The sequence below is a fragment of the Brachionichthys hirsutus genome, chromosome 14 (assembly GCF_040956055.1).
Source record: "Brachionichthys hirsutus isolate HB-005 chromosome 14, CSIRO-AGI_Bhir_v1, whole genome shotgun sequence".
Taxonomy (NCBI): domain Eukaryota; kingdom Metazoa; phylum Chordata; class Actinopteri; order Lophiiformes; family Brachionichthyidae; genus Brachionichthys; species Brachionichthys hirsutus.
The window spans coordinates 7297999-7319817 of NC_090910.1; the positions used below are offsets into that span (position 1 = coordinate 7297999).

A 21819-nucleotide genomic window follows, 5' to 3' on the forward strand; every position below is an offset into this window, starting at 1 on the left:
GCAACACGCTCTGCTTACTAAATTTAATTTATTAAACTTATTTTGTTCCCCAATCTTCTTCATTTGCCCTCTAATCTCTATTTCACTTCATTTAACCTGACAAAGGCACAGGAAAAAGGTCTTTGTGATGCACCGTCTTTTGATGAAACCAATTATTATTATTATTTCATGACTGCACATTGCGGACATATTTCAGTTCAAGGCACAATCCTCCGAGGAGTACAGTGGCTGAACAGTTGCATGATAATGAGCTTTTAATGTTTATTGATGAAACTGGCATGCCTTTGCAGGCCTGGATCATTTGAGACCGGGCAGCCAGAAAGGGTGACCTGAATGGTCATTGGTGCCATCATATTCCCTTAATGTAATGGGAATAACGTTGCTTCACAATATTTTTGATCATATTATGACTGATTTATTTATTTTTACAACAAACGAGTGATTTCCGTTTCATGCCGTTAGCAGGTTTAATCCTGCCTCCACCACCACCTCCTAGGAATTAGTGAAATTGGATTTCAGAATCCACGTTCTACTCTGCTAGGGCATGCTGGGGCGCTGCTTGTGCTGATGTGTGTGGTTTGACTGTGGTGGTTGCACAGCCCAAGAATAGTCCTGGCCTGGAATGGGAACTGACACACATGCACGCACACACACACACACATGCACACAGAGAAGAGAAAGAGTGGAACCAGCTCCCATTAATGCTCATATCTTATTCTCCCTAATAGCACATCCCAAGCCCTGCCCTCCCACTGAGCTCCCTCCTGTTTCTGCCTGCGTGTCTGTGTTTATGCAAGTTTGTGGCATAAAGGGTGTCTCTCCGTCTCCCAAAGGCCACTGAGGCAGAAAGCAAAGGCCTTGTCATAAAACACACAGTGGAAGCTCGCTGAGTCTTTTCAAAGAGCAAATGAACAAAGTTTTCCTAAGCGCTTTGGGGGGGGGGGGGGGGGGGGGGGTTCAGTTTGCCTCTGCCGTCTCATCCTGGCATAAAACAGTCCTGATACCAGTGTGAAATCTAATATCTCTTTCGGTTAGTGATATTTACTGTGGCCCCACTGGGAGTGAAATCCTTTGCCAGTGGCAACAAGACAGTTTAGAACTACGAGAACGTTATATCTTTATGTCCAAGAACCAAGATGAATATGGAGCATATCTTTGTGACATTGAGCTTTACTATTGCACCGGCCGCTATCTTTCTCCTTGCTATAGTCACATGGAGTAAGTGGGAGTGTCACCTAAATCCGCCTGTCACAGGGGTAAGTGCCTTAGTGGCCAGCTGCTGTCCAGAGGCCAACATTCATTTCATGAATAGAGAACTTTTATCAATGAGAGCCCCCCCCCCCCCCTGAGGTCACAATGGAATTAAATGCTAGAAATTGGAGTGCGCTGGTGCGTCTTCACCCTCGGAGGAGACAAGTTCAGGTTTTATTCAACTCCATCCTTCACTAAAATGTATAAGGCGTCTCTCTGCTTCCCCCCACATGTAAATCACATCGACAACCCTCTCCGGGGATTTGCATGTTATGTCTTAAGATCCCTCCTTTTACTTCGCTCATAAATCAAACTGACATTTGGTTCTGCATTCACTCGCCTCTCATTTCCTGAGGTCTCTTCTCGGTAGGCACCTTAATTGGATCCTGTGTCTGTATTTAACATACGTGCATGTACAATAAGTGCATATGTATATCTTGGATTTACAGTGCAGAAGTCAAATCCCTTTACTTTTCAGTTTTAATCCATTACTCCCACTCAAAGCTAAAAAAAGCCGACACCCAGAAATCAGGGCCGAAGCAACATCTACAATCATCACAGTACAGTGTCCTGTTTCATCTTATTTTCTCTATACTGTGGTGTTTTGCTTTAATTAGCTCACCAGATATCAAACTGATTTCAAAAAGGCTGAGATTTGAGCCCATCATTGATGTGTTTGGGCTTCCCAAGTGTTCTCCAAAATGGTTCATGGTGGCACCGCCTCAAAAGTTGTTTGCTTCTTCTTCTTGATGGTTGATTGGGAGCCTTGTGTTGTTTTTCTCTCCCTCTCTGCAGGAGGCTGAGTGGCACTGCGACAAATTCACTAAGGGTGCTTGCTTCAGCCGTGGAAAATCTGAGGTGAGTTAAAGTGATGACTGAGCCTTTGAAATGACACGCTGTTCTAAATGTCTTTGTGAAACCCTGTCAGGTTCATTACTTGGTTTCAGGGTGATTAGTTAGCAGCTTACTGAAAGTATTGATATCAATAAAGTCAATTGAGGTTAATTCCTGAGGCTCCACAAAGCACACGGAAGATAATTACAAACGTCAATGTGTAAAATCACCGACTAGGAAACACACCTCCGCTACTGCTTTTCAAAATTGCAGCGCTTCGCTCTTTAAAGCCGCGGATTTGGTCGTCTACAAAAATAGCACGTGGATGAACTCTGTTTACAAGTTGAACTGAAGGCCTCCAGATGTGGGACTTTCCCACCTAGGCATCAGAGAGGATTATGGTTAGAGAAATCCTCGTCTACCCACGACTGTCTAGAAGCAGCGGTCGCAGATCTCCCTTCAGAGAGCACAAATCATTTTTAGTTTTAACAAATAATATTTGCAGAGGAATCCCTGCTCTGTATGTGGGTCTTAATTTGGAGACCCAGCATTGTGGGACTTCCCATTGCTTTGCAGTTGAATTCTGATCTGTGTGTGTTGAGCCGTTTTCATCTGGCCAGTGAAACAACTATTTACAAGCTGAACTTGACCTGTGGGTGAACTGTCCTGCCCTGCTTGCTCTTTGTGTGCGCCGCCGCCGTGTATTTATCCTCCTTGATAGGTGGTTAGGGGCCCATTGCAGGCATGCACGGGTTGGCCGGCACTTATAGCCATGCTGAATTACAGTCTGAGGCTACCTCAGTCCTTGTGCGCTGCCCCTGCTGCGAGTCAAATTGTTTTGCTCCCTGCTCCTTTCTGAGGATGAGCTCCACTAAGAGTAGTATTAAAAGACTTAACCATTTACTGCGCAAGGAACAGTTTATGGTAACTTCTTTGACTTTGATTTGCAATCTAAATTTGAACCTTTAAAAAAGAAGAAGAAGAAGAAAAAAAAGCATTTCAATGAGTACAAATAAAACTCATCAAACACGAACACTAACTCTGCGCTGGGTAACATGATCAACATTTTAGGAGGTAACAAACTGGTTGGAGTTCAGACATGACTATTCACATAACAAGAAAAAGAGTTACAAAAAAACACACCTCATACTGTACAGGCAGTCGACATTTCACCCACTGTCACCAGAGACAATAAATAAACCAAACTGGACCTTCAAACACGATCGATGTGAGACAATATCATCTTTTCAGACATCCTCCATTAAAGGCCTCTCCTGATTTCGTGGTTTTCTATTTGATATCGCTACTATCAATCTGCCACTGCTATTGGTGGCCAGTTACATTTCAATTGTGATGTTCATCCCTGTCTGATCACAGATGAAACATTTTAAGCAATAGTTGGAGGTAAACCCGAGCACCTGGGCTAAACCTCACTAGCTGGTCTGACGCGCTAAGAAGTTTCAAATCCTAGCTCATTTTGAAATGAAGTCTCATCACACATAATGAGAATTATGTGTGAAAATTACACCTCACAATTGGGGACCATTTTGAATTATCCGCCGCAGGCTTTCATTAGGAATTGCTCTGTGGTCTCCTCACCCCCCCTGACACAATGACTTCACGACACAAGCTTCCCATACAATAAAATGACTGTACCAAGTAGGACATGAACGAAGCAAGGAGACAACGTATTAAACACGACCCTTAATGACGTTACAATACCTGCCGTGAGGCAGACTATTAAACCTCCCAAAGCATGAATGCTTCACAATGGGTTAAATCTATATGGTCTAGTTTTGGGGAAATTTAGCAATTCAAGATAACATTATTTCATTATGTTACAGAAAAGATGAATGAATTGCATACATTTTCTCTGTCCACGTAGTAAAATTAATTATTTCCATTGCTTAAATCTGCCTTCCGTTGTTTGTCTCACGACTGTATCCAAAGCATTTTTCACCATAATTTCTATGTCAACAATGTTAATTCTCCTGTTGGCGGGGCTTTCGATGGTTTATTCCCAGGCTCAGTGCACAGCAATATCCCATCGCTTAAGCCATTACAGAGATGCAGTACCTGTACTTTGAGTGGATTTACAAGCGACTGTAATATTTTTTTCCCCACCAATACACATGTCCTCTTGTCTCTTGTGTATTTGATTTACTTCAGTGGGGTAAAGTAAGGAGAGATAAATTGATTTGACAGGACTTGATTGCTGCGCCTGTTGTGTTTCATAATACGAAAGCCAAGCACGGCAGCTTCTGTATTACTGTCAGGCACGGACCATTTGTCAAGATGTTTTCATAAACAAGTCAGGACTCTTTGGCTGTGCAAATATTAAATATGCTGATATTAACTCTCGAAACAAACTGAGGAAAATAACTAAATCATGCAGAACCCACGCAACCCACCCCCAGTACCACCAACCACCTCACCCACACGTATTCACCGTGCCATAATCAGCACGACAGATAGAAAGCATTATTACACACACGCACATGTGCATGGTTTGAGTTTACTTACTACCAGGAAACCAAACCAGTCAACTCATCTTCACTTCGGGGGGGGGATAAAAGTCTCTGCAATCACCCTCCCTTTGTCTTCACTACAGTGCCCCTCACTACTAAATCAGACCCTTGAGAGGGGAAGGAGAGGGAGCGAAGGCCGCCCCGCCTCGGGTGGGTCAGACAGTAGAAAATTTACAATGCTTTAAATTTTTCTACGAGGGGCCCCTCACCAACCAAGCTGTGGGCCCTTTCAGTTTCAGGGGACCCTTATGAGTTTATGATCTTGTCTTAGGACAAAATGAAGCTGTGCCGTCTGACAGGGTTACTGAGTGTTGTTAGATTTGTTGTATTGATAGAAAGGTGAGCTCATGATTGGTCAGAGGCGATCAATCATGCGATCGCTTCCTCCATCTGCTCAGCTGTCCTCCTTCTTTTTTCGTTTGAGTATAGGTCACCGTAACTTAGAGAATGGTAGCTCAGATTAATTTAGGGAGCAGAATGCATTAATGGCATGCGTGGCAGGCTACAATTTAATTTTCCTTTTTGACTAGTCAAAGAGAAAAACAAGGTAACCTTCTGAATTCATCCTGAGTGGTCCTCGCCCACCGCTGCTAAATGTTTATCTGTCCTCCACCTCATTCAGATCCCTGAACAAATCCGCTCCCTCTCGAATTAAGATGTGACATGGCTGAGCCGTCTGAGCATTAGCCTTGATTTGACTCTGTCAAGCTTTGCCACGTTTTGGAGCGGTCCTCCCACAGTTCCAGGTGTTTGTCTCATTTATAGGTATAAAGTGTTGTTTTGCCCCTCTGCCTAACGCTGCTGCTGGTCAACGGATGGGTAATGGTGCCACCGCTAAGTGCTAGTCTTGATATGTGTGCTTGCTGGTGTGTTTCCGCAGGAGGAGTGCCAGAACTATATCAGGGTGCTGCTGGTGAATGGGAACAGGCTGTTTACCTGTGGGACCAATGCCTTCACCCCCATCTGCACCAACCGAACGGTAATGTGATTTATTTAAATTAAAATTGACTTTAAAAGAATGTGTTAACTGGCATTTCCCTCACCTGTAGTTTTATACTGGAGTAATTATCCCTGTTACAGTGTGGAATAGTTCACATGATGTGAATATAAATGTGAATGCCTCTGTTTCATTTGTAATTTTTCAGTATAATTGTTCATATTTTTCCAGAAAGACTCATTTTGATCATTTATGTTTTTTACATTTTCTCCACCAAAAGCATTGACGGTAATTCGAAACTTCCTGCATCGCTTTCAAATTAAAATCCCTCTGCTGTGTCGGTTGCCAGAAATCCCTACAGATTATAAAGCATCCATGGAAAGCCGAGTCACTAGATTGAATACAAAAAAAAAAAAACATAAACAATATGACAGCGTCACATGACATGGCTGTCTTCCTTTGCTCCTAATTCGGCTTTTTCACCATTTAACAAATTTTGATGCAAGTAAGATATAAACTCAAAAAATAATGCCTTCATTCAAACATGACCGCATCTGCCCTTGAACACTGATGAGGATCATAATGAGGTCATTTTCGGTCCCATTCATTTCCACAGACTGCAAACTCTGAAAGACTCTGCAGATTGTGTCCTTGTCCGTCCAGTTTGTCTCTTGGGCCAATAGCCCGAATCAAATCAAACTGCAGTATCATCCATTGTAATGATGTCCTTCTCTGAAATCCTTTAAGAGCTTTTAGACCTTGCCAATACAGTGAGTAAATATCTCATTCTGGGCCAGGCTTGCTGGTGGAAAGGCCGTCACTGCAAAAGTCTTCATAGCCAGCTCCTGTTAAACACAAACATCTGAAGGAAAATTAGATCAACATTTAAAATCAAATGTTTTGATATTTATCATATATGAGGAAACACAGTTTGTGTTGCACATATTAATAAAGTAATATAGATCAACAAAATGGCATGTATTATTAACTCAAGAGCACATCTCGACAAGTCGTTATCCTTGAATAGCAGTAATATTTCATGCTGGGCAAGCCTGACAACTTTGTGAGTGTGATGATTGAAATGTTATTTATGGAACTGACAATGTCGGAGGAAAAAGCCAAGGTCGATCAACACACCTAATGACGGTGTAATTGGCTCATGATGTCGGCGACACAAAATGTACCGTTTGTGCTTACTTGCCTTCTCTGTGCAGCCTAATGTGTCTAATTATAAGATATGTTAAATTAATTATTCAAGAAGTGTAACGGTCAAACTTTTTGTATCTCTCACTACTTTGGTAATAAACATATTGTGGATTCATCGTCGCTACTTTGCCCTTACTCGTGGGTCCATTTGGTTATTTATTTATTTTACGTTTATTTATTTATTAAACAAACGGATGTCTTTCGGATGCTTGTGTAGGTCAGAGGTCTTTAATTGCTGCAGTTCCAACAACATATTTGTCTGAACTAGGAAATGTTAATCTGCCATTGTCGGTGACAAGTGCCTGCAGACGTTAAGTATAGACCATGATTTAAAATGTCAGAGAATCGGTTCTAACCTGAGAGCAGATGTGCGTTCATCCTCCGTGGGACACCACAGGAGGTGGAGGCAGGACTTTACTATTAGGATGACATTTCTTTTATTTTTTTTGGTCCAAAAGCACTACATCCAAAGGTCACATGCTCATAATGTTGTTTACCGCTGTGAAAATACATATAGTTGAAATGTCATGACATTATTATGGCAGTATTTCATCGAGCGCTGTCATATTTGCCCACTGAATGTCCGTTAATGTGAAACACTAGTCGTCCATCGAAAGAGCAATGGAATCACGGTCTGACAGATTTACTACCCGCCGTGATGGATGAACAGAGTTGGAGCAGTGTACTTTAGTTTAATAATTGCTTTGAGGTTATAGATTAAACAGCTGTTAATTAACCCGACTTTTAGCCACGCTGTCCTCACTGATGCCGGTGATGGTGGTGATAATGAGAGGGATCATGGCGTGATGGGTTTTCCGCAATAACAGTCAGGCCAGTGTCTTTACATCAACCGTTTTATTGCCTTTCTCACCATTCTGAGATGATGCAGTGTCAGTGTTCTCTTATTTTATTGCATTGCTCTTTTGTATTTAGTACTTTGCCAATGTATAGACCAAATTCAATTCAAGTTGTTGTTGTTTTTAATCAAGTACTGGTAATATAGGGAAACAAATTCTTGTGACACAAGTTGATTCTAATATCTAAGTAAAAATAAGGACAATACAAAAATAAATTGTGATTAGATCATCTTTAATGCAATTTCACCATTTTTTTATGATTTGGATGGATACAATCTATAATATTCAAATGGTAAAGATGTGGCCTTTCCCTGAAGAAACAGTTCATTTACAAACATCATCAGTAGAGAGCTGTGATTTTAGGAAATGCTCTTTTCCGTTCACAAGAAGAGGGCCTGTATTGTAAATCTGAGGCTAGCGCTGTTGAGTCTCTTAGTTTTAGCTGCCTCTTTGGAAGGAAGTGTCTTTCAGAAGCCTTTACTGTCACCCCAGTGTCTTTCTCGCCCAGCTGCTAGGCACTCTACAGAGACAACTTTCACTCCCCTTCCTAAAGACTCAATGAAAGCACTGCAGCCTATTTATTTATCACTCCTCCGCTTGTTTTTCTAAATGGCCCAATTGACCCAAACACAGCTATTCCGGTCCATAGAATGATTCCCTTCAATGCCAGGCTTTCATCTCAGACAGGGCTGCTCTGTTGTTTGGAGCTTTGGGTTGGGTGGAGGTGGCCGGACTGAACAGAACGCTCGATCCAAACTGAGCAGCTCTGGGATATTGACAAAAGTGGTTGCCAGTTTTCCTTTAAATCCATGAGATTGAGTTTATATGATTCATGCTGTCACATGGGATTAAAAAAAAATGCAAATGGATTAATTGTAAATATCAAGACCTTAGATTATTGGATCTTTTTACTTTGCATGATGCATTTACCCTCAGAACTTGGTGAGCTTGGATGAAAGTAGAAAGTGTGTGATAATCCCCTTATACTGTGTTGACTTTTACACCATAAAATATAATTACTTCTTGGATTTAAAAAATGTATTACTCTGAGTTACTGAGTCATTGCTTGTATTTTTAAACTACTACCCAGTGTACTATGCTGTGGCTAAACTCGGGTCATGCTGTAAAAGTTTTTTTTTTTTTTTTTAAGCTGCCAGAGTTCATCTATCTTGAACTCTGGAGCTTCTCAAAGTTGTGGACTTATTATGTTATAATGAGACACTAAATGTCCTCATATCCGAAACCCAAGTCAAATATTTCATTTAGGAGTCTGTTTAAAAGCCATGGATTATATACAGTCACTCCCTGAGCCGGTAGTGTCGTAATATTGGACTTGAGCAGCTCCCCTGTTTGTGTGTTTTATGCTGCCAATTATTTTAAATGTGTTCTTTGATTATACTTCCTGCTGCTAAAGGTTTAGTTTGTGTATCTTTCTTTGTGTTTCACAGTAGATTTAAAGCAAAACATAATGAGGTTAAGTGTTTTTGTTTTTGTCCTATCATGGCTATTTGCATATTGGCAGGAAGGAACCGAACATTACAAGACGTCTCCAGTTTGAATTTTAATGTGATTTTTGTTTTACACATTTTTAACAATGAGCTATTATTTAGAAAAGAGAGGAGAATAAATCTCGTTTTTGCTTCTGAGCCATGAAATGCTCCTGTTATAGCCAATAAAAAAATGTTTCACAATGCAATATCTGCATCATGTTAAAATCTATTTTTCATCCTTCCATTATAAACGTGAAACTTTTATCACACACCTTTTTTTTTTTTTTTTTTACAGCTAACAAATTTGACAGAGATTCATGACCAGATCAGCGGAATGGCTCGATGCCCTTACAACCCCCTCCACAACTCCACTGCCCTCATCACCTCCAGCGGGGAGCTTTATGCTGCCACCGCCATGGACTTCTCTGGCCGAGACCCCGCCATCTACCGCAGCCTGGGCGGCCTGCCACCGCTGCGCACCGCGCAGTACAACTCCAAGTGGCTGAACGGTAAGGGGGCTGCCAAAGGTTAGGGTCCAGATGGAGATGTTACAGTTTATGTAAAGATAAAGAAGCACAATGAAGGAGGAAAATAATCTGTTTGCTTTCCCTGTGGCAGCGTTTGTGCATCATCTCTGCAGCTGGTGGGGATCAGGGTTAAAAAAAAAACGCAAAAGCATGGAAGATGCTGATCAAACATGAGCTGAACTCTGTACATTCACATGAGCACGACTGCATGAAGTAGGAAGGAGCCTTTTTGTGAATAGTTATTTCTAAAGTTACCAAGATCCTGCCTTCTCTGAGGAGTATGACATCATGCACGAACCTACTCGGTGCAGAGCGGAGGACTTAAGGCAGCTTAGGGTGTCCAGCCTACAGAGGAGCAGCTCAATCGAGTATCTTGTCACCGAGTGACTTTTATCTGATTCACGTTTAAGCGAAATTGAACAAATAAATTAAAAGCCTCCACATACATTGCTCGGCAGAAACCTTCTGGGGGAAGAGGCTTAATAACTGATTTTATGGCGAATTGATTTTCCTCCTCCGTCTCCACCTGCGCTGCCCTCCGAAGGTTCAGAGGAGAAAGGGGGTTGGAATGAGGTGGACGGGGAACACTTTCATTTAAGGCTGAATTAAATCGCTGCCGGTGAGAATAAAGTGTGCGGTTTAGAGGCAATAATGCCGTACATAAAGACGAACGCCTTTGCGGCGACGGTGTCACGGAGGTTGCGTGTTTCAGATGGGCTGACATCTGTTACCCTGCTTTGCTCATTTCTTACCCCAACCTTTGGGTTTGGGGAATGAAAAATGAGTTTTCTTATTACAACATGATGACATTAATAACATGGCCTGCAGTTATTAATCCTGATCGCCTGCTGCTGTGTGGGCCTCGTGTTGAGGCGCCATCAGTCACAGCACACTCCCACAGCCTTAGATATTGCTCTGTCGGTATTTCTTCTTCTTCTCTCTGCACTTTTCACCTTTGTCTCAGCGTCCTTCAATTTTTATTTCCATCTGTTTGATCCCACTCACTTTCCTCTGCTCTTTTTGCCTGTTCTGCAGAACCGAACTTTGTCTCCTCCTACGATATTGGCAACTTCACCTTCTTCTTCTTCCGGGAGAATGCCGTGGAACACGACTGTGGTAGGACGGTGTTTTCTCGAGCAGGCCGCGTCTGTAAGAACGACATCGGTGGCCGCTTCCTGCTGGAGGACACGTGGACCACCTTCATGAAGGCTCGGCTGAACTGCTCCCGGCCGGGAGAGATCCCCTTCAACTACAATGAGCTGCAGGGAACATTTTATCTTCCCGAGCTGGAGCTACTCTACGGCATTTTTACCACCAACGTGTAAGTAACGTGATTTTACAAAAAAGAAAAAACGGTACCGTATTTACCTCATCTTAAGACGCCGTTCCCCTGGAAGCTAAAGCCAGGCCCCTTCAATTACTGTTCCTATTCCTGTCAAACCTCCTTTTCTCCCGACTCCTGCAGTTTACAACACCTAATGGTGACAAAAATACATCTTTTAAACACTTTTTCTTGACTTCAGAATCATGTTGTGAAAATTAACATCCCATATTCTAGCCAACAGCTGTCCATTTTGACAGCTGAAGCTAGCAAATTGGTGTTGATACATCAACGTTAACTCCAGGGTGACGGCACAGTGTGCAGCGAACATTCCAAAACAAGAGCTCTGCAAAATGTGTCTTAAATATTTTCTTGATGGCTGCATGCATTTATGGAGAGCACAGTCCACATCCTGCACCAGTTAATGATCCGCAAAGATCCAGAGAGGAATCACAGGTAGGCTAAATGTTTCCTCCTGTTGAAAGACAATATTTTCTTTATTTCACACTTATAGCCAGTTTAGCTGCACTACACACTACACTTTTTTATTTTTATTTTTTTTAAAACCTTTTCACAATGTTCTGTTTCCCCAAGTCCTCAATATTTTCTTCTTCTTTTTTTATTACACTTTGTACGCAATTTTTGTGAAACAAATGCAGACCAGCTTCATGTATTATTCAGAGTGTTTTTGGCATCACATTGTCATTTGTGAAAACACAAACGCTTCAACTGCATCCACATTAACGTGGCATGTGTGCAATCCGCAGTGAGTATATAAACTTGAGTGATGTGTGACGACGACGTTTACATGTCACGTTTACAGCATCCTCTAAAATTGAAGTTCCAATAGAAATCTCCCTCCATAAACACTCGAGCCATCGTACAAACGGCAGCACTTATTCCTCTGCCGTCTTGTTTTTAGAGAGGAAGAATTTTACCATCGTTTTTCGGAAGTGTTCGCCGTATCATGCACAATGGCAACGTATGAGATGGGATGCGTCCATGGATGAAAGCAATTACTTCCTGTTTTTACAAACGCTCCTCTTTTTGTCTCTTCATCTTTTTTATCACCCACTCATAATCACAAATACACACACACTCACAGGCACATTTGTAAGTGCCATTATTAAAAGCTGAGTAATTCATTCTTTATGGTCAATGCCCTCACTTTGCTGAAAAAGGAGTCTTTTGAAGGGTATTGGAAACGTTTCCCCCTGCAGGCACAGAGTTTAATGAACAGCTGCCTTGGGTTATAATTCACATCGCCCAAGTCTCACGGTTTTGAGTTGAGAGTTAATGCTCTCGTTCTTGACTTTCTCTTCAGCGAGGGCAGCCTGCTACTTGTTGAAAATGACAGATTAAAAAGCCATAGCTGTATTTCAGGCCTGAGATGTGTACAGTTAATCAGACACCGCAGACATCTTAATTGCATTCCATCGCTGGATTTATAATCCAATCATGACGATCGCTTGCAATGCTGTCTGTCTGTCCGCTATTTGATTTCTTTCTTTCGTTCCTTTTTTATCGACTGAAAGCAGTACAAGCATGGAGAGGTCAGGTTTACAAACGCCAAAACAAACTGAACAGGTCGTCTGCTAGGGCTAGGGAGTCCTTTTCCATATTTCTTTCCTCTAATGCTTCCGTTTCTCTCTCTCTCCCATGCATGTTGGTGCCCCCCCCCCCCCCCCTCCCTGATATTCAGAAACAGCATTGCTGCCTCGGCGGTGTGTGCCTTCAATCTCAGTGCCATATCACAGGTTTTCAGCGGACCCTTCAAGTATCAGGAGAACTCACGGTCAGCATGGCTGCCCTATCCCAACCCCAACCCAGACTTTCAGGTAACAGTACTAACCCCGTCCAGCCATGCCATTGCCTCTGGGGGGGGGGGTACGATTGACATGAATGCTAATGCCACGATGCTGACATGATTAAAATGATAGGATTCTATTTAGCCGTTCACCATCTAAATTAGATTTTGTATTTTAACATTTGCTAATAAGCTGTGAAAATGAAGTAACACTATCAAAGCCAATCAAAGCGCTGGACAAACGGAAACTCTGGCATGATGATGATGATGATGATGATGATTCAGTTATGCAATCTCTAAAGTGTGCGTGCATGTGAATGAAGGTTCAGCCTAATTGTTAGTTTACTCATGCTTAAGATGGTTTATACCAAAACCCAGTGCCCAATCAGCCAAGCTATAAAAATGTCTGGGCGAGTGCCGAGGGGAATTTATGTATGTCGTATGTATGTGTGTCCTGCTAAATAAATGGATTCACCCTGACCAGCCAGCCTCAGACCCAGAAAGCCCTTCACTCTCATTAATTTCCAATCTCTTTCAATCATCCCTCTTTCTGTTCATGAGCTCACACATTACGACCGCTCGTTATAAAACCCAGTGATTTTTACAATGGCACAATCACTCCTCTAAGACGTCTCTGAACTGTAGTCCCTCACTAATAAACTGCCCTTGTTTTGCACAAGTGGCACTTTATGTTTATAGTCCCTAAAGCCTAGAGGAGTGAACCGAGCAGCGAAGGGGTACCTTATCCCAGTTTTAGACACTGCTCCTTACTGGTGACCTGGAGGGAATGTTTTATTACTAAAAGTGGCTCTTGGTTGTCGCAGGCTTAGCTGACAGTGAGAGGGGGGGGGGCTAATCCATGCAGCTCTACATGAGGGATTGAATTCTCCCTGAGCTGCGGCTGTCAAAGGACGGCACACGCCTTCCATACGGTTTCCATCGTGGGTTCTCAATCATGTTTCCATCAAGTCAGGAGATGCGCGAGCGTTTGCGACGCCTGATATCGAGAAGTTGCACATGCTTTATGTATAATGACATACTCGTGCAGGAAAAATGCAACCTGTCACGGTTTTTTCAGGAAAATATGCATGAACGTGTGGCATTATCTACATGTCAAAAATTCACTTACTGTCAGGGAATCTAATTTGCTCTACCTGAACAGTGCCGGCCCGTCGATTTATTTGACTCCCGCTACATGGTAGAGCGCTTCCTATACACCATAATGCTGTTTTCCTCAAGGATAAACCAGGATCAGCTTCAACATCCATCCACATCTCTTCAGTTTAGCTCCAGCAAAATAGCTGCTCCTCACCGCTGGACCGATGCACACTTTATCTAGGTTTCAGTGACATCTTCATCAAGCACTTGTCAATGTTGGAAGATTAGATTTACGACCGTGGGATTTATGGCTCAAGTATTTTCTTTTTTTCATTCCTTTGTACACGTACACAAACACAAACTTAGGTAGAGAATAGCATGTATATACGTATAAATGCCAGCTGGACACATGCACCGTCTACTGCAGACCGGTGGTTCTAATCATGATGGTGAATTCAGCATTCATACTGATTCATGATTGAGAGCTTAATTTCAAGTGTGTCTGCAGAGAAAATCGCCTCCATTTATTACAAAAACACCGATTGATCCTGCTGGGTTTATTCAAACAGTGAGTCATGTTTTTTGCAGCTAATACCATGCCTGTATTGTATAGGTTTTCTGTCACACTGTAATTACCTACTGTAAAAAACAATTCATTGTTAAGCTCCATACGATATGTGAGCGTCTGAGTCAAATGCTGATGGAAAGGTTTGATATCTTCCGGGATTTCAAGTGCAAAAAAATATGACTTTTTTTCCGCACTTCCCTCTTATTGGTTACATATTTTATTTTTAACACTGTCAAATATTATAATCAGATTTTACCGGGGGGTGCCGTAATGTTAAAGAACTGTTGGATGCATTTTAAGCAAAAAAAAAAAAAAACAGGCTTTGATTCCACCTAATTTCTCATTGGCACTTGTCCTGGCTGAGCCCAGTGCAATAATGATGAGCGAGACAGCACAGGATTTGATGGGCCCGCAGCCAAATGATGGTTCTGTCCCTCACCTTGACTGCCGGGAGGAAATCGCCACATTTATCTCCATGTACATTCACAGATGTCATAAACCGTTTCAGGTCATGTCTAACTTTGTCATAGTGTGGAGGAAATGCAATCATGCAGACACTTTCAAATTCACACACACGCAGGCAATGCAAGGACAAACCCCCAAAGGAAATCTTAGACACCTTTCATACAGCCCACACGTGTACGTGTGTGTGTGTGTGTGTGTGTTCAGCGCTTTCAGGGTACATAGTGTAACATTTCCATGTCCTTCTGGACTTTAATTTCTCATTTCCTGATGTGGCGAGGGCACCGATCCATTGCCCATCAATGGGAATCCCGCTATTATTCTCATCCGTCAACCTACGGAAGACCGGGAATTGATCTGTGTAAAGTGTCTGGTGCCCGTGCTACTGTATCTACTCCTCTGGAACTAATCACGACTGAGTCCAGTCTCAACTAAGTATAATGAAGCCATGCATACTTAGCCTGGGGGTGTTTCGTGCAGCACCTCTGTGATGCTGTGATTCAAACCAAAAGCAGCCATTTGGGTTTGAGTAATTGTGGCGCACGGCTTGTTTTTGTTTTCTCTCCTGTGTCTGGGAGTAAGCCATTTCTTTGTGAGTGACACTTTAATCCACAGTCCTGACCCCAGTCTTGGACTTCTTCTACTGAGGAGCGACATGCATGGCTACCTGTGCACATCCAGCTCTGCAGCAGTTGGACCGACTTCATGACTTTTCTGCTTTGCAGGAAAAAAATGCACTGCATTAAAAGAATAAAATCAATCTCATTTTTGGTTTCAGTTTAGTGACAACAGTATTTCGGGCGATCTAGCTTGTGAATATATATATATATTTATTAGATAGAATGTTAGAGTACAAGTACAGTCACACAGTAGCATGTATTACAGTACAAATAACGTCAAACATCTGGTCTAAGAGGAGCATTTCAAAAAAGCCCTTGCGGGCTTGTTTCCGTTGAAAGTCCTTCGTACATAAATCATCCACAATTAACAATACAAATAAAAATAAAACCAATATTAAATTACGCAATTGATGCAACGTAACATTAGAAAAACAAAAATAAAATGTTTTTACACCGCCAGTGCAAACTAACAATTAATCTAAAATAAATTACACCACTGATGCAAAATGACAATAAATAACTTACATAAATTACAATAAATTACTAAAGCAATTTCTGTTCTGTACTTGATTTCATACATTAGGCTTACATTTATTCTTAACTGTCTTTATGTATTAGGTTAATTTTGTTTTGCATATACAGTAATATAAATGTATTTTAAAAAAATTAACTAGAGCAAATGAATAAATCCTTTCATTATTAAAGGCAGATAGGAGTGCAATAAAAAAAACATGTATGCTTTTGAAACAGTTCACATTATTAAATTTAATGTAATAAAATTACTTCGGGAATTATATTACATATTAGATATTTGACATTACAAGCAGGAGCTGTGGGGATTAATCTGGATTGAATGTCGGTCGTCCTGAGAGGATGACGTTCTGCCAGGAATACCCGATAAAAACATATGAATCTATTTTCACGGGATAGTTCTGTTGCTCTGGATGGTTTTCCAGGTAGGTCTTAACATTTGTATGCAAGTAATGTTGACACTTTTTTTATTTTAGAGTCTTTTGAATAATATTTTCGTGTTAGTAATAAAGCTCCCCCAAAAAACACCTTTAAAGATCTGAATCATTAGTTTTGGGAAACAATAAAACTCACCACCAATATCTATGCAAATAAGAATCTAATAAAATAGATAGATACTTTGCAGTTAAAATGTTTAACTGTAATTCACTCCTCCTGCCACTACTGGGAAGCCTTCAGGTTATGAGGATAGCAAGCCATCGCGACGAGGCAACAGTTCTCTAATGCATGCTCATTTCATCATACAAGGGTCTCTCTTTTCCCGTCTCTGGAGATACTTCTGGACAAAAAAAATAAAAAGCTGCTTGCCTCCCTGAACAGCAAAACATTTTTTCTTGTCAATCAAACGTGTGCTTTCTGTCTTCCCACCCCCCTCAGTGTGGAACCATCGACTCCGGCTCCTATGTGAACCTGACTGAAAGGAATCTGCAGGATGCTCAGAAGTTTTTGCTGATGCATGAGGTGGTTCAGCCTGTGGTACCCGTGCCCTACTTCATGGAGGACAATGTACGCTTCACTCATGTGGCAGTGGATGTGGTGCAGGGGAAAGACATTCTGTTTCACATCATATTCTTGGCTACTGGTAGGTTCTACAACAGTGTGTCAGTTATAAGCTTTTCCCTATGTTTGCTGTCTCTTTTTGTCCACACACACACACGGCACACAATATATAGTCTCTTTATTTTTCTAAACAGGAGTGATGGGGCCTTGCACAAACAACACAAGATTTCCTTTGTGGTTATATCCCTGGGAAAAAATAGCATTTATTTTTGTCTGTGTTCACAGGTTTGATGTGGGTGGAGGAAGAAAGCTCGCATACTTTTGAGCAACAATTCTGGAAACAAGATGAGCTGTCGTGAAGTCATTTGTCACTTAAATCTGAGCAAATCACACCTGCGCATTCTTAAAAAAGCAGATTGAAGAGTGTTAAACTCTTATTAACTAATTAGCAACATTATATAATGCTTTCATTGTCATTGGTATTGATTATTAGAAATTTATACTGCCAAGTTCAGGAGATAAAAGCCTTTAAAAGGGACTTCAGGCATTAGACAAAGGCCTGCTTGCAGAATAAGGAATCCAGAAGATCTGGAGTTGTAGCGCGGCATCAAAGATTTCTTCTCTGACATGGTTTTGATCCCACTTTACCTCCATATGTCCTCCATATGCACCGACTCGCATCACATATCGCTCCCGTCAAGGGATAGTGGACGGCATGGAACATCCAACAGCCATGTTTCAAAAGAATACAACACACACACGCACACTGCTATGATATAACCCCGCCTTGTCGTTGCCATTTGAACTGCTGGCGCTGCCTGCTTATCCAAAGACTGTTTGATCAAACCGGTGTGCCAATGTGTGACGCGAGACTTGACAGAGTGCTGAAAGCAGTATCAGTGAGATAAGATACCCAGCAGTGTTTAGTGTCTGTTTTGTTTCATGATAAACAAACAGTATGGATTAGGAGGGGATGTACCGAACAGGAGTTGAACACAGTGACCCACTTCACTGTGCTAATGTACCATGGGGGCCACTGGGAAATGTCAGCGTGATCCTCCTGATATAGCGTCGGTGTTATTTTGGGATATCACACGTACAAGCACGCACACACACGCACACACACACAACTTGTTCCAGTTAACTGGCTCTGTGCTTGGCATTTCCCTCAAAAAAAAACCCTCTCATTGTTTGCGTTGTGTTGTGATCAATGTAGCATCAGCTCGACAGACAATACCCAGACGCTAATGAAAACATCTGGAACACTGCCAAGGCCATTGGGTAGCACACATACTGCACCTAATCACATTCAATAATTAACGCTGAAATGCTCTTGGAATGGGGGGGGGGGGGGGGGGGTAGCTGATATCTGCATCTGGGGGGCCAGAGATGTCAAGATATAGGGTTCTGGAGTTTAACATGTGGCACGAGGCAGAATTCTTCCTCTTTGATCTTCAGCCTTCGTAATATAATAATAATAATAATGCATTTTATTTATGTAGCGCTTTTCTGGAAACTCAAAGACGCTTCATTAGCATTTGTGACCCGAGAGAACTTCCCACTTGACCCAAGTAAAAAGAATTAACCACTTGTTAAGATGAGTTAGGTAAGACAGAAAGACAGGGAACGAGTCGCTTCCCATTGCAATTAACAGTTTTTATAATTTATGATCTTGTAATTTTAAATTGTAATACTTACACAACTCTTTACTTGAAATTGTAATGTCATTACTCTATCATGTTGTTTCCCGGGACTGCTCGAGGCAATCCGCTCCTTACTCCTTACTCCGAAACTACCTATTAGCAATTCACCCTTCTTTCCTTGGCTTATGTACCTAATTATTTTTTTCTTCACCTCGGGGATTTCATGTATAATAGATGATGTTTGTTTTAGCCTTCCCAAAAGAAAATCTGCCCCCATCACTGGGCCTACCTTACATAAGATGAAGGTCAAGGCACAGTCACAATGACATGCACACCCACATTCCTATTTCTCAGAACTGCAAAGTCTATCCCCTAGAAGCCATTCCAATTCCCTGGTCACACCTAAAGCGCTGCATGCTGATGGTTTAACCAGGTTCGGCGTGGAAGCCACCACAAGCCTGTTTGAAAAAGGCAGTGGTTGTTGAGATCGCGGTTTTGCTTGTGCAGAATATATCTTTTGATGTTTTTCCCTCTCGAACACTGCTGCTCATCCTCTCCTCTCATTTCTCTGCCAATCACGCCACCTTTTCTCATGCAGATGAGTAACTAACAGACGATCACTGATCAAATCCCACCTCTCCTCTTCCAGATTATGGGACTATCAGGAAAGTGCTTTCCCCTCTCAATCAATCCACGGGAAGCTGCCTGCTGGAGGAGTTTGAGTTGTTCCCACCCAGGAAGAGGCAGCCGATCCGTAGCTTGCTGATCTTGCACAGCCGGAGCGAACTTTACGTGGGTGTGAGAGACCAGGTCATCAAGATCCCACTCAAGAGATGCAGCTACCACAAGAGCAGAGAGTGAGTTAATTTATGAACTGATGCCATTAATCTCAATTTATGCTGTCAAAAGCAAATATGCAGACAACAAAGTTTTGAAGTTCCCAGTTTCATAAGATGCTTTTTATCTGAGAAGACCAGGCCTGTTTGCTTGTCAGGGATATTTGCTGAGGTCTAAAATCCTTTTGCTCAGATTTTGCCTGAACCACCAGAGGTGCCCACGGCTGCCCTCAGTTCATCCATCTCACTGTCTCCCTATTGTCACTGAATTGGGCATTTTCTGCCCAAAAAAACCCAGCACAGAGGCTGTAGAGGTTGTAAAGTCCCACCATTAGATTTAGATTTCATCCATCATGCCGTCCAGTAAAAGCAGTCATATCCGCATTCCTTATTTCCGGCACTATGAGCTGTTATCATGCTGCAGCCGGGCCTCTGTGATATATGCAGCAGCCATTATGGCACTTTATTACCTCTTTTGGAGCTTTCACAGTTTTTTTTTGTTGTTGTTGTTTTTCCCAAGAGAACGCAAAAGAGTCCGATGAAACCGAACAGGTAAAAGAGGTAAACGCATATTGGCGACAGTAAAGGGAGGGTTACATCCCAGGGTTCCCTTTGCTTGAGGCTATCAGCAATGTTAGAGGGCTCTTTGTTTTGACTGTGATTGCCGTGTAGCTCTCTGATCATAGGTTTCTGTAGGGTTTTACCAAACCCTCTTCCGGTTCTTTGTTCTCCTTAGTGGGTGCGTAATCAATGAGGAGAATGTGGGTTAAGATTAAGACATTTATATAATTAACAGATCAGTACAAGTTAGGTCAGATATCAGCGCTGAGATTCCAACACAGCTCTCGTGCCCGCGCTTCATTGGAATGAAGATGCTTCCTGCTTCGTCCTCAAGTCATTCTGTCCCCTGAAGGCGGGACTTTGCCCCAGCCAATCTAAGCCCATGTTTATCTGTGTTGTGTGATGTCACTGTTGTGTCATTACAATAACAAACTAAACGTGGTGCGTCCCTGTTGTTCTGTCGGCATGTAAACACGTTGTGGAATCCCATCTAATATGGAAATTCCCTACAGTGTACAATCCTCAAAACCCTCAAGCGCCTCTGAAAGATGGGCTTCAGCTTGTTGGACAGAACCTTTCATTTTGAACGTCTGTCTTTAGCCCCCCTGATATCCTTGTGCATAACTCGGCCTCCCTGTTTGCGTCTTCCAATGCGTGCATGCAGTCGACCTGTCTATATGTTTTGGCATTGAGTCCTTGCACCCGTGCACACGGTTTGGTGCATGCTCTTTCTTCATTGTGAGGAAAGCCACGGGCATCTTTGGTTACGTTTCACTCACAGCATGTCAGGCAGCGCTGTTTTTTTTTAAGATGAGAAGTGTGTCATTGTGCTGTCGCTGCAGACTCGTATTTGCATGAAAAGGGTAGCGTCAGGCTTTTTATTTCAGGCAGTAAACAACACACAGCAGATAGGCCAGAGACAGACCTAGCTATCTTTGCTGCAGTAGACCCAAGGCGAATATTTGTTGGGTTTGTAAGCTATTTGAGTCAGATCTGCCTATTAGGACATTATTTTAGGCTGTTAATACAGTTAAGTATTGTAGAGCGTTGCAAACACTTTACAATCGTGAGGATCCTGTCTGAACGTGATATTTGATTTCATGTTTTGTCACAGATTGCAGAACCCGCTGTATTCACGTATGTCAGTTTCAATAAAAGTTCATGTAATAGGTTACCATGTTGTGTGGTTTTTTTTTGGCTCTTAGATCCTGTGTGGGCGCCAGGGATCCATACTGTGGTTGGGACCTGCTATTGAAGAAATGCACCACGCTGGAAGAAAGTGTTCGAATGAGCCAGTGGGAACAGAGCATCACAAAATGCCCGGTGAGTTGTTGCATGATTCATCCAGACATCAGTCTTTCATTTCTTCATTGCTGCCTTCCTTGTCTTTAAACGATAAAGATACGACAAAACGCAACTATCTCACTTCTATCCATGCTGTCCTCTCGATGTGAAAACATCGCGTTCATCTGTGCTTCTCTCTCCACACTCACAGCCCCGAAACTCAAGTCGAGGAAGCCCATCTTTATTGAAGTAGTCATCTTGCGACTGAATGACTTCAATTTAAGGAGCAGCACATATCTTGAGAGTTATCGAGAGTGCTGCCTCATTCATTCGGCTTGCTTGTTCATTAGCAAAACAGCTCTTCCATTTAGTTTAACACGCACCGAATTTGGCAGCAATTTTAGCGGGTGTCGAGCCTATCAATCTGAGCAGGGCTCTGCTTTTTCCTAAGTGCTTCAC

The 21819-nt window shown here is 42.2% G+C and overlaps 1 protein-coding gene across 1 annotated transcript in view; it reads left to right on the plus strand.

Moving 5' to 3' along the window:
- sema5a (sema domain, seven thrombospondin repeats (type 1 and type 1-like), transmembrane domain (TM) and short cytoplasmic domain, (semaphorin) 5A) overlaps window positions 1-21819 on the plus strand; it is a 71650-nt gene that overhangs the window by 14954 nt on the left and 34877 nt on the right. The window contains exons 4-11 of the mRNA XM_068747893.1: window positions 2047-2109; window positions 5494-5592; window positions 9399-9612; window positions 10666-10951; window positions 12654-12789; window positions 16914-17118; window positions 19329-19536; window positions 21282-21399. Of these exons, the coding sequence (XP_068603994.1) occupies window positions 2047-2109; window positions 5494-5592; window positions 9399-9612; window positions 10666-10951; window positions 12654-12789; window positions 16914-17118; window positions 19329-19536; window positions 21282-21399 (1329 nt within the window). The remainder of the gene's footprint in view (window positions 1-2046; window positions 2110-5493; window positions 5593-9398; window positions 9613-10665; window positions 10952-12653; window positions 12790-16913; window positions 17119-19328; window positions 19537-21281; window positions 21400-21819) is intronic.